This window comes from Schistocerca gregaria, chromosome 8 (genome assembly GCF_023897955.1).
Source record: "Schistocerca gregaria isolate iqSchGreg1 chromosome 8, iqSchGreg1.2, whole genome shotgun sequence".
Lineage (NCBI taxonomy): Eukaryota > Metazoa > Arthropoda > Insecta > Orthoptera > Acrididae > Schistocerca > Schistocerca gregaria.
The window spans coordinates 164,281,960-164,294,338 of NC_064927.1; the positions used below are offsets into that span (position 1 = coordinate 164,281,960).

Sequence of the window (12,379 nt, forward strand, 5' to 3'; positions counted from 1 at the left end):
CTGCAGGTGAGCGCCACAATCAGGACTGCATACGACTGAGGCACACAGGGCCAACACCCGGCATCATGGTGTGGGGAGCGATCTCCTACACTGGCCGTACACCTCTGGTGATCGTCGAGGGGACACTGAATAATGCACGGTACATCCAAACCGTCATCGGACCCATCGTTCTACCATTCCTAGACCGGCAAGGGAATTTGCTGTTCCAACAGGACAATGCACGTCCGCATGTATCCCGTGCCACCCAACGTGCCCTAGAAGGTGTAAGTCAACTATCCTGGCCAGCAAGATCTCCGGATCTGTCCCCCATTGAGCGTGTTTGGGACTGGATGAAGCGTCGTCTCACGCGGTCTGCACGTCCAGCACGAACGCTGGTCCAACTGAAGCGCCAGGTGGAAATGGCATGGCAAGCCGTTCCACAGGACTACATCCAGCATCTCTACGATCGTCTCCATGGGAGAATAGCAGCCTGCATTGCTGCGAAAGGTGGATATACACTCTACTAGTGCCAACATAGTGCATGCTCTGTTGCCTGTGTCTATGTGCCTGTGGTTCTGTCAGTGTGATCATGTGATGTATCTGACCCCAGGAATGTGTCAATAAAGTTTCCCCTTCCTGGGACAATGAATTCACGGTGTTCTTATTTCAATTTCCAGGAGTGTAGTTTCCCATCTACACTCTCTCAAGTAGTGGAAGTTTAATTATAACCACCGTCCTTCTACACTTATGATTTAAAGACGGCTCTAGAAACTTTGTAGGTAGGCTTTCTGTGCATCTATTTGCAAGCGTCTGCCAATTCAGTTTCTTCAGAATCTCTACGACCATCTCCCACTGCTCAAACAAACTTGTGATCATTTATATTTTTCTTTGCTTATGTGTTCAACAGACGTACACACATCAGGGATGTTCTAGGATGAGTCCTGCGAGTGATTTGTACGCTGTCACCTGATTGCACTTCCCAAGTATTGTATCAGTAAGCCCAAGTGCGCCATCTGCTTTACCTACGACTAATCCAATGGAATCTTTCCGCATAATATCATATCTATGCGAAGCGCCACATCCGAGTATATGCATGACTTGACTGGTTGCAGTTGTTAGTCGTTGATACTGTAGTCATATGGTAATACGCTTTTCCGTTTTTTGATGTGCACAATTTGATATTTCTGAACGTTTAAGAAAAGCTGCCTATCATTGCACCACTCTAAAACCTTATTAAGGTGCCACGTGGGGTAGTCACGCGGTTTCAGGCGCCTTGACCCGGTTCCTGCGGCTCTCCCTGTCGGAGGTTCGATTACCCCCTCGGGAATGGCTGTGTGTGTTGTCCTGAGCGTAAGTTAGTTTAAGTTAGATTAAGTAGTGTGTAAGCCTAGGGACAGATGACCTCAACAGGTTTGTTCGATAGAACTTACCACAAATTTCCAAAATTATTAAGTCCCGAGTAAATATTTATGCAGCTTTATTCAGATGATACTTCAGATGGCTCTGAGCACTATGGGACTTAACTTCTGAGGTCATCAGTCCCCTAGAAATTAGAACTACTTAAACCTAACTAACCTAAGGACGTCATACAGAGCCATGCCTGAAGCAGGATTTGAACCTGAGACCGTAGCGGTCGCGCGGCTCCAGACTGGAGCGCCTAGAACCGCTCGGTCACCCCGGCCGGCGATAATACTTCATTATACATAAGTAAATCATTGGCGAAAAGACTGTGGCTACTATTAATATTGTCTGAAAGGTCTGTAACATGAACAATAAGGATCTCAACACGTTCCCCTGGCGCACACCTAATGTTAACTGTACACCTGTCACTGACTCTCCATCCAAGATAACATTCTGTGCCCTGTTCACCAAAAATTCTGAGTTCAGTCACAAATATCAATCGGTACTCCAGGAACATCTATTGATAGTGACAGCTTCCAGAGGAATCTTTTGGCACCGCCGTCTATGCAAAGCGCATTACGTACACAACGTCGGAAATGATTACATGAGATGAACACAAGACTATGCATTATCTTTCCGAGACTGTATGTTCCAAGGCGAGTCAAGTACTTCAGAGTAAACCTTTACGTTTTGCACAATACTTTATCCTATCTCGTTTCCTATTACGAATAGCTGAGCATTTATGGGACACTCACACACTGACAAAACTAAACCGTGATAAATCGCGCCATCTTTTCTGGTTATACTCGATCACTTCTGTTAGTTGAACTTGATGTGAATCTCAGACTGACTCATATTAGTAACACACCGGTCCGGTTAGAATTTTGTAAATGATCTCTGTGGTTGAACTGCAGTGTCTTAGAATTCTTCCTTTGAATCTGGATCTGTCATGTAACATCCGTACCAGTATATTTATGCGGCATTACCGCCTATACTCTCTTCCAGTAGATAGGTCATATAATCTAATGCTTATTACTAGTTTAAGTGTCTACCTAGCAGTGGTCTAACCAAACAATATCGAGCTTTTCGTGTATTTATCATCATTGTACTACATGTATATTTATGACTTAAGTGTCAACTATTTAGTGATGCAATCTTGCTGCACAGAATTACACTGTTCACTGGCAGATCGAGAGAGGTACAAAATTGGACCCAACCTCTGCTCCATGCATGTACTTCTCTGCAACCTAAACGCAATCAGATGCTCCGAGGTACAGCTACTTCCCCATCCTGTGTATGATAGTCTTTCAGACGGACAGTATAATTACTCATCACTCGGTTTTAAAGCTGTAGCATAGCCGCGTTTCCAGACAAAACTACTTCGTTTCAGGTCTACCTACTATGCAAACAGCTGCTTTGATATAAACATCCAAACATGTTTCAACAGCTTTGTGCTACTGTCAATGGACAAAGTTATTTAGGTCTGTAAAATGTAAACATACTTTAAGTAATGATTATTGTAAGGAAATCGGGCCCAAAATAGTTTTCGTCTGTTGTTATTACCCTTGCCTTTTCTATATTGTTTGGCTACGTTAACTAGTTACATTAACCCGCCTACCAAACTCACAATAACTTCATTTAATTGCAGATAGCAAGCTACCAACATATGGTAATATAAAGAAACTCCCACATAACCGAACTGATTTTGTTAGAATAATCATTACTTCCTACATTTTTACGTTTTAAAGGACTGGATGAAACTGCTCACTGACCATGGCGCTAAAGGTACTGATCCATGTTTGAGCGCTTACATAAAAAACAATGGTTTCCATAATAAGTCGATCTGAAATACAGATTTAGGACAATATAATGACTGGATAACAGCCTATTGCGATCCTCATCCGACAGGTATCCTCGACACTTCAAGGAATTCTTTTTTAACGTACCGAAGACGTGATAATTGCATGGGGGGATATAGTAACTACAAGGGGGTGCTGAAGTGTCTCCCATTTGAGTTGTAGTTACTTCTGCGTTGCTGTTTGGGGACGTGCGTTATCATGAACCACAAAGGTGGTTTTCGAAAGACATGTTGCCTCACTTACATTCTTCATTGTACGATGGATGTCTATCAGTGTTTTTCCTACGGCAGGCAAGAAAAGAATAACAGTACCTTGGTCCCCTTTGGACACATTTTGTAAGAACTCGCCAAAATTGACGTTTGCGTATTAGCTGCACACGCGATGGAAATACAGGAAAAACACACTAAATCGTTGCCTACATATTAGTAGTTATATAGCAGCATCAGAGTCGCGCTAAGTTGCATATACGCTGCAGCAACGCCCTCAAACGGAAACTTTTTGATCAACACTTACAACAATTGGGCTACGTGTAATAGCATTGCTTATAAACTTATGTCACAGAATGTCACATCCCAGCGTCAAAAGCTAACAACGATCCAAACAACGGTGATGGCAGATCTTACACGTGTACAGGGCGAGCACACTGTGGCTCTACCTTCACTCACCTCGTGGTCACGGAGAAGCTCCGGGTACGCCATGAGTTCCATCTTTCGTGTGAGTTCGTTTCTCTCCTTGTACAAATCGTCACGGTGCATCTTCGCCTTCACCACTTCCTGTCGGGCCTGTGAGCAGAAACGTAGTTCTGTAATTGGTCTGCCCAGCCTCTACATTCATACCTGTAAGTTAGGAAGTACTAAACCTACCAGTATCACCCATATACATTGACCAATGACTTTATGAAATTGGTGTATATAAACCAAGTCACAACTGAACGGTAGGTTTTTACACTTTCATCACAACTTATTTTCCAAGAAGTACCCACCTTCCATTGCCTCTCTCTCTCTCTCTCTCTCTCTCTCTCTCTCTCTGTCTCTCCCTCTGCACACGTGTGAAGTCTCACACTACAGCTTCATTATATCAAGGGTGGAAGCCTACTCCGCTGTTATAAGACTGAACCAACTTTCAAGTCAGGGAACCTTAGAGATTGCGTAGCGGCTGATTCCGTGAAGATTGTACTTTGTTTCAGGGATTCTGGAAATGGGTAACGGTATCAGTTTGAGGTAAGGGACACTGGTCTGGTAACGACCGAGTCGAAAGTAATCAGCGAAAAATCATTGTGATTCCCCTGACAGTGGGCCTCTTTGTTTTCCTTTATTTTGGAAGTGGTAATGTTGACCTCACCGTGAAACAATTGTCTAGTAAACATGGACTCTATAATACGTTAAGAGTTAAGAGCACTTGCTCATTAGAAAAGATATGATCGTCAGTATCAGATATGAACAAGTGCTCATAGCTCTTAAGGTATACACTTTAGAGTCCTTGTTTACTAGATATTATCCTTGTGTTTTTGTCCCTATTACCACCTCTCAAAACATGGAAAGCAAAGAGCTTGCACTAGAAGAGGTGCACTGCCAGAGATATGAAAAGGATTTTCGCTTGCAACTTTCGACTAGGACGTTTCCATACCAGGCCCCCTTAATTCAAATTGATACATTCATCCTTCACTAACACCTCTGGAAGCTTGTAACATCATTTAATCACACTGTGAATACTAGTATATTACCTGCAGCTTCAGCTGCATACACATACAACATATACATAGCACACATCCCCTTCATATCCTCATTCTGCACATTTCCTCCACCGAGCGAGGTGGTGCTGTGGTTAGCACACTGGACTCGCATTCGGGAGGACGACGATTCAACCCCGCGTCCGGCCATCTGTGGTTTCCCTAATCGCTCCAGGCAAATGCTGGGATGGCTCCTTTGATAGGGCATGGCCGACTTCCTTCCCTGTCATTCCCAAATCCGATGAGACTGATGACCTCGCTGTCTGGTCTTCTCCCACAAAACAACCCAACCCACATTTCCTCTGTCTCCCTCTCTCTTTCCATTTCCTCCTCACCCCACTTTCTGCCCATCTCTTCGTCCCCCTTTTGCTTTTCTACCTGCTCACTACCTCGTGCCATCTTGTACTTGCCTCCAACATAGCCACCTCCAAGTCCCTATATACTGAAAACATCTGTTTCTTTCCCTTCTACCTGTCCACTTCCTCCTCCGCCCATCTCCTTCCATCGCCTCGTCCCTCTCTCTCTGCGATCTCCTCCTCTCCTCCTTTCTGTAAATCTCCTCCTCCTCCTCCTCATCCCCCTCCTCCTCCTCCTCCCCCTCCCCCCTCTCTCTGTTCCCCGCTCTCATCGACTTTCTCCTCGTATCTATCCATCTCCTCCTCATCACTCTGTCTCCTGCTCCCCACTCTCTATGTCCATTTTCTCCTCAGTTTCTCTTTATTCATCTACTCCTATCCCCGCACTCAGTCCATTTCTTACCACCCTTTCTCTCTGTCCATCTCCTCTTCTACTGCCTCTGTGCCCATCTCTTGCTACCCCTCAGTCTGCCTCCTCCTGCCCTCTCTTTCTGTTCACCTTCTCCCCCTTTTGTGTCTCCCCCCCTCTCTTCCTCCCTCATTCCCCCTCACTCTGCCAATCTCAGCCATGTCCATCTGTAAGTAAACCCTCTGGAACAAGCCGTACAGGGTAGCGGTGCTGCCTAAGGCGCCTTATCACAGTTCGCGTGACTCCCACTGTCGGAGGTTCGAGTCCTCCCTTGGGCATGGGTGTGTGTGTTGTCCTTAGTGTATATTCGTTTAAGTTAGATTAAGTAGTACATAAGCCTAAGGACCGATGACCTCAGCAGTTTGGTCCCATAGTCTGTACCACAAATTTCCAATTTCCTCTGGAACACTGCCCAATACTACACAGCATGCCAGCCATTCAGGGTGCCTCGACTTAAGGCATTTGAACACTTTTTCACCCCCATGCACACCTCTATCTTCAAGAGAGACAGGTGGCATTCACCCCAACAGTACTTCCTTCCAGATATCTTTCCAGACGGTAAGTAGTAAATGTACCAAATTTGGTTGAAATGGATACAGTGACTTAGGAGATGTGGAACATAAACATATACATCAGTTTACACTCATCATCATAAAGGAGCTGCACACAGAAAGACATGGCAGAGTGTATCGTTGGTGACAAGCAGACAGATGGTACCTCATACTTTCATCTCTGAGGAAAGAATATGTATTGTGTGCTACATGATCAAAACATGTAGAAGTGCAGCATAGACAAGTGCAGATCTCAGATGAGTCCTGTGATACTCCATACAGCGCCACTTGCAGATTGATGAGAAGATCCTACAGGTTGGTGGATCTAGGTGGAGTCCCGATGACACACTCCATGGCGTCCAATATATTCTTGACTGGATAGAGATTGGCCAAAGAATAACACTTCCTATACTGTCACACGAAACTGGCAGGACATGTCATGAGAGACCATATATTCGTCTTTATGGTGCTCTCCACTATGCCTCTAGACGCAGACCCAGTAGTTGTGATCTCCAAGTTAGAAGTGGGTCTTTTCCGACACGAGGAGAGTCGGCCACGATGCTATAGGGGTATGAGTGGCAGGCATTATAGCAGTTGGTGTGTGATGAGCCCTGCATCATGTAGCCAGTTGCCAGAGGTACTAGCACTTACAGGAAGTTATATAGAAGACCGAACAGCTCGTTGAATGATCCTTACCATTGGTGTCTAATCTGCTCATGTGTGGTGGTCAATCCTTTTGAGTTCCCTCCTTGTGGTGGCGCACCTCGTATTGTACACATCATGCTTTCCTGTACCCATTTAGAGAACAAGGGCAATAGAGGTGTCCATATGACAAGTGTGGTGCACAATACAATGATTGGGCCACAGCCTCACAATGCAGCCCCTCTCAAAATCGTCCAGCTGGGCAACCTACTGTGAACGTGATCCCTGGCCACAGTACATGTTCAGGTGACGCTGCCCACTGTGTACTGGCCAGTACGGTCTTTGGGGCACACTTATATCAACCAATGTTCATCACATCACGAACCCATCTGTACTCGCCAAGTGCATGACTGATGGAGTGCAGCACACCCACCCAGATTGCAGTGCATCAGTTGGGTCCTTCTGGAGCAGCTATTTTTATGACAGAGAGTGTATATATGTATACAGGGTGCACCAGGAGGAACTGTCAGTATTCAGGAATATGACAGGAATGTTCATTTGAAGGAAAAATATTTCATATAGACACATGCTCTATTTAGAGAATGGTTTCCAAGATAGATCACATTTAATGTAAATTATTTATTGGGCTAATGGCGTGCATGTACTTGTCTTAACCGCTGTGCCTCTTTCACCTTTTATTCTAGCCCAATATGACTCACTGCTGTCTTTCTGCCAGTAAACTACTCTGTTGAATGCACAATGATATATGATGTGTTGTGAGTATAGAAGTGCGTGGCTTTCAGAGTGTATAAGACAGAAGCTGATGAAGGAATGATACCGTAGCGTGGACGGTAAAATTTTAAAATTTACAATTTGTTGAAACTTACGAAATACGGCATACTCATTCGGATGCTAGGTGATCCGAGTACGGGATACATTTCCCCATTCAAGATATATTCCGACGCTGGACAGCCTTTAACAAAAACAGTGACGGAACTATTGACACCTTCTGATGGAAAGTGGCATCACCTCTGCATGGGTAATTATTCTAACAGTGTAGAACTTGCAGAGAATTTACTTGAAAAGAAAATTAAAGCGCGCAAAAGTCAATGCGTTTGAAGCTTGTCATCTATGGAAAAATGACAAGCGGCCGGCGACAATCGAATAAATTTGTACGACACCTGCTGACGGCAAAGTGTGAACCTAATCACTGAATTGGTCGTGGTAGTACGAGGAGCAAGTAATGCGACACGTTTTTTTCTCGGCCTTTTTCGGTTTAAATAATGCGTAATTTGCTGTGGGACATCGTGGAATATTTCCGCTTCAGCCCCTATAGTTTCATTAAGTTCCAACAGGCACCGGCGCTATACATAGTCTTCATAATGGCGTCTGTAATGGAAGTGCTTTTCAAGCAGAGGGCTGTCATTGGGTTTCTTTTGGCGGAAGACCAGAACTTAGAGACATTCATAGGCACTTGCAGAATGTCTACAGGGACCTGGCAGTGAACAAAAGCACGGTGAGCCTTTTCGGCAGCATACAGCTGTGAATTTTGCAACGTTGGAATGTGCAGACACACTCATTCGAGCGCATTGACAGGTCATAATCTGATACCATGCTGCTCAACTGGTGCCTCTGTTGGTAATGCTGACACACTCGTCCACCACTTGGGGTACTGGAAAACTGTGTGCCCGCTGTGTTACTTTCCACGTAACAGAAGACTATATAGACCAGCGAAGGGCCATCGCCGGCTGGAGTGGCCGAGCGGTTCTAGGTGCTACAATCTGTAACTGCGCGACCGCAACGGTCGCAGGTTCGAATCCTGCCTCGGGCATGGACGTGTGTGATGTCCTTAGGTTAGTTAGGTTTAAGTAGTTCTAAGCTCTAGGGGACTGATGACCTCAGAAGTTAAGTCCCACAGTGCTCAGAGCCATTTCAACCATTTGAAGGACAATCTGTGTGGTATTGCTTGAGTGTTACGAGGCTCCTAATGTCAATTCTTTGCCGAGCATTGTCGCAGGTAATGAAATATGGGTTTATTACTTCAAACTAGAAACAAAACAGTAATCCATGGTTTGGCGCCACACCAACTCTCCCCCGAAGAAAAAGTTCAAAGACACACTCTCGACCCGTAAAGTCATGGGGATCTGGGACTCTGAAGGGGGTTATTCCGTCTGACGTCCTCCCTTACGGTGCAACGATCACCTCTGATCTGTACTGTACTGGCCTCGGGTAGCTGAAGAAACGTCTTGAGCGTATTCGTTGTCACAAAAATGCAAACGATCTTCTCCTTATCCATGACAACGCAAAGCCTCACACAAATCTGGGCACCCGAGAGCAGCTCACAATACTTCATTGGACCATTCTTCCTCATCCGTCCTACAACCCGGATATCGCACCTTGTGACTTCCATCTGTTTGGCCCAATGAAGGATGCTTCCCGCGGAAAGCAGTACGTGGAAGTTAGGGGTGTTACTCTTGCAGGAAGAATTTGACTCCGAAGTCGCTTAGAGTAGTACCATGTGGGCGCAAAGGCCGTCCCTGTAAGGGCGGCGCATTGAACGGAGTTTATGTTGAAAAATAGACTGTTATAGCCAAAAGCGTGGGGAACAATATGGTGTATTGGAATCATGAATAAAACAAACATGCTTACAAAAAAAAAGTGTTTCCTTACTTATTGAACGCCCTTTGTACAGTTCACCGGCTACGAAGGTCGCAGACCATACGCCACTACCTTTTCGTCTGTGAGATCGAACGAAGTATAGGATGTAGAAACGAAAGACGAATACCCAAGATAAACTGCTTGCTCACATCATAGACACCGCTGCCCTCATGGAAGAATATGCAGAGGCGGGCGGGAAAGCAACATGACACGTTCTCCGGAGACTATACAAAAAAAAAAAAAAAAAAAAAAAAAAAATTGCTCTGAACACTACGGGACTTAACATCTGAGGTCATCAGTCTCATAGACTTGCAAGTACTTAAACCTAACTAACCTAAGGAAATCACACACATCCATGCCCGAGGCAGGATTCGAACCTGCGACTGTAGCAGTCGCGCCTTTCCGGGCTGAAACGCATAGAATCGCTCGGCCACCGCGGCCGGCGAGACTATACAAAAGTACTCAAGTTGAACATGGGATATTAGAATATTTTTTGTGAACTTTAATGTGACGTGTACTATAAGGCTTAGAGGCCAACTTGTTTAAAATATGATTTCTGTTCAGTTGATATTTTGTAAATCGCATGTTTTAATGTTCACTTACTGTTGCACGTGTGTAAATGTGACAATGTATTGCTTAATACTGAAAATAAATAACAATTTACGTTAGATGCGTTCCATCGCGGAAATCATTCGGAGTAGGACGTATGTCAATATGAAGCTTTTACTTCAAGTGGCAGTACCTGTCATATGTATGAATATTGACCATTCCTTCTGGAACACCCTATATATAATCTCATGTGTTGAACGTTGGCACCTCTTATTTTGCCCTCGTTGCTAATGACAGGTGCGTGGAACGAGCTCAAAGTACCTGCCACCGCAGGAATCTGGACAGGCAAGCAAAAGGTTTGTTCACACAAATGCAGGTTGAATAAATATATCATACTCAACTTATTCCGAAAAAAATTTCTGCATTATTGACAACATGTTCTAGCCGTGGCCAGCAATAATCAGTGGCCTGACAATGAGCGTGCATCTATGTACTGAATGTTTGCAGATAGAGCTATCAACAACTTGGAGTAATGTTCGGTAACGCCCGACCGGTTAGCCGAGCGGAGTGGGAAGGAGCGCCTGGTCCCCGGCACAAATCCGCCCGGCGGACTTGTGTGGAGATCCGGAGAGTCGGCCAATCTGTGGATGGTTTTTAGGCGGTTTTCCATCTGCCTCGGCAAATGCGGGCTGGTTCCCGTTATTCCGCCTCAGTTACACTATGTCGGCGATGGCTGCGCAAACAAGTTCTCCACGTACTCGTACACCACACCACGCAACACGCTCGTCTGGTCTGAGAAATTCCCTAGGAGCGGGGGGAGGGGGGGGGGGGGGGAGGATCCACCGGGGGCCGAACCACACAATACCCCTGGAGGGAGAGATTCCGTGCTCTCCGTCGTTCCTAGGTCTCTGGTTCACAAATAATACAATACAATGCAATGTTCAGCACGAAACTACAAGTAGAAGTAGATGTAGAAATAGAGCGTGGTGTCTTGTGGCTACCGCTTATAGCGCCGTCCTTTCGGTCTTCCTTGGTCGGCAGCCTGGAGGTTCATTACTGGCGAAGACGTTCACAGCGCAGCTCGCGGCGCCCAGAGGAATCTTCGAGGCGCCGGCTCCGGCACTATTGATGAGCTACGATACTGCAGTATCTACGTATATTCTTGCTGGTTTGGTCTTCAGTCCGAAGACTGGTATGATGCAGCTCTCCAGGCCACTCTGTCCTGGGCAAACACCTTCATCTTCGAATAACCACTGAAATCCACAGCCTTTTGAAGCTGCTTTCTGTGCTCATATCGTCGTCTCCCTCTGCAATTTTTACTCCATGCTTCCCTCTAACACTAACTTGACGATCCGTTGATGTGTCACAGTGTGTCCTCTCAATCGATCCCTTGTTTTAGTCACGTTACGCCACAACTTTCTTGTCTCCCCAATTCTGTTTAGTACCTCCTCGTAAGTTATACGATCTACCTGTCTAATATTAAGAATTCTTCTAAAGCACCACATTTCAGGAGCCTCTATTCTCTTCTTGTTTAAGCTGTTTATCATCAATTTCTCAAATGCTGTCAGATGAGACTTCCTTACGCTTAAATCTATATTCAATGTTAACAAATTTCTCTTTTTCAAAAAAACAATTTTCTTGCCTTCGCCCGTCTACATTTTATATTCTCTCTACTTCGGTCATGAGCTGTGTACGGCTCATGTTTAGTCCATTAATTGTTTTTCATCTTCTATTACTGTAGTGCCACCTCTTTTTCTTATTCCAATTACTGGCGTCACTAACTTCCTGTCTTACTTGCCTGTGAGTGGCAGCAGGAACGCTTATTGATAAGCACACTGTCGTACCATCTCTGGAGCGACCGATAGTATTTCCGGGTCTTCGTGCATTTGGTATAGAATGAGTTGGAGACGCACCAGCAGTGCAGTCGCGACGGAGCAGCAGTCGCGGACGGATCAGGAGTCAACCCGGTCGGTTGGCGTGGAGCAGTAAGCAAGCCCCCGTCGCGCGGTGTCGGGCTGGAGCCGCTGGAGGCGTGCACGCGCGGTTGGAGTATGAGGTGCTGCTTGCGAGTGCTACGAAGTTCTTCGCCCACCGATCTTGGACGTGAAAGTTGAGTCCTCACTTAACCAACTATCGAGCCTCAACCGTTTTCACTTCGTTTGATCCTGGTTGTCGTATTTGGGACATTCCCGCGAGCAACAATGTGTGTGTATTTATGTCGGCTAAGATTCCAGCCGCATTCCTTT

At 45.5% G+C, this 12,379-nt stretch overlaps 1 protein-coding gene across 1 annotated transcript in view; it reads right to left on the reverse strand.

The window, feature by feature from the left end:
* The window catches only part of LOC126285091 (golgin subfamily A member 6-like protein 1), a 135,319-nt gene that overhangs the window by 12,113 nt on the left and 110,827 nt on the right, over positions 1-12,379 (reverse strand). Inside the window, exon 5 of the mRNA XM_049984416.1 lies at positions 3,905-4,021. Within this exon, the coding sequence (XP_049840373.1) occupies positions 3,905-4,021 (117 nt within the window). The remainder of the gene's footprint in view (positions 1-3,904; positions 4,022-12,379) is intronic.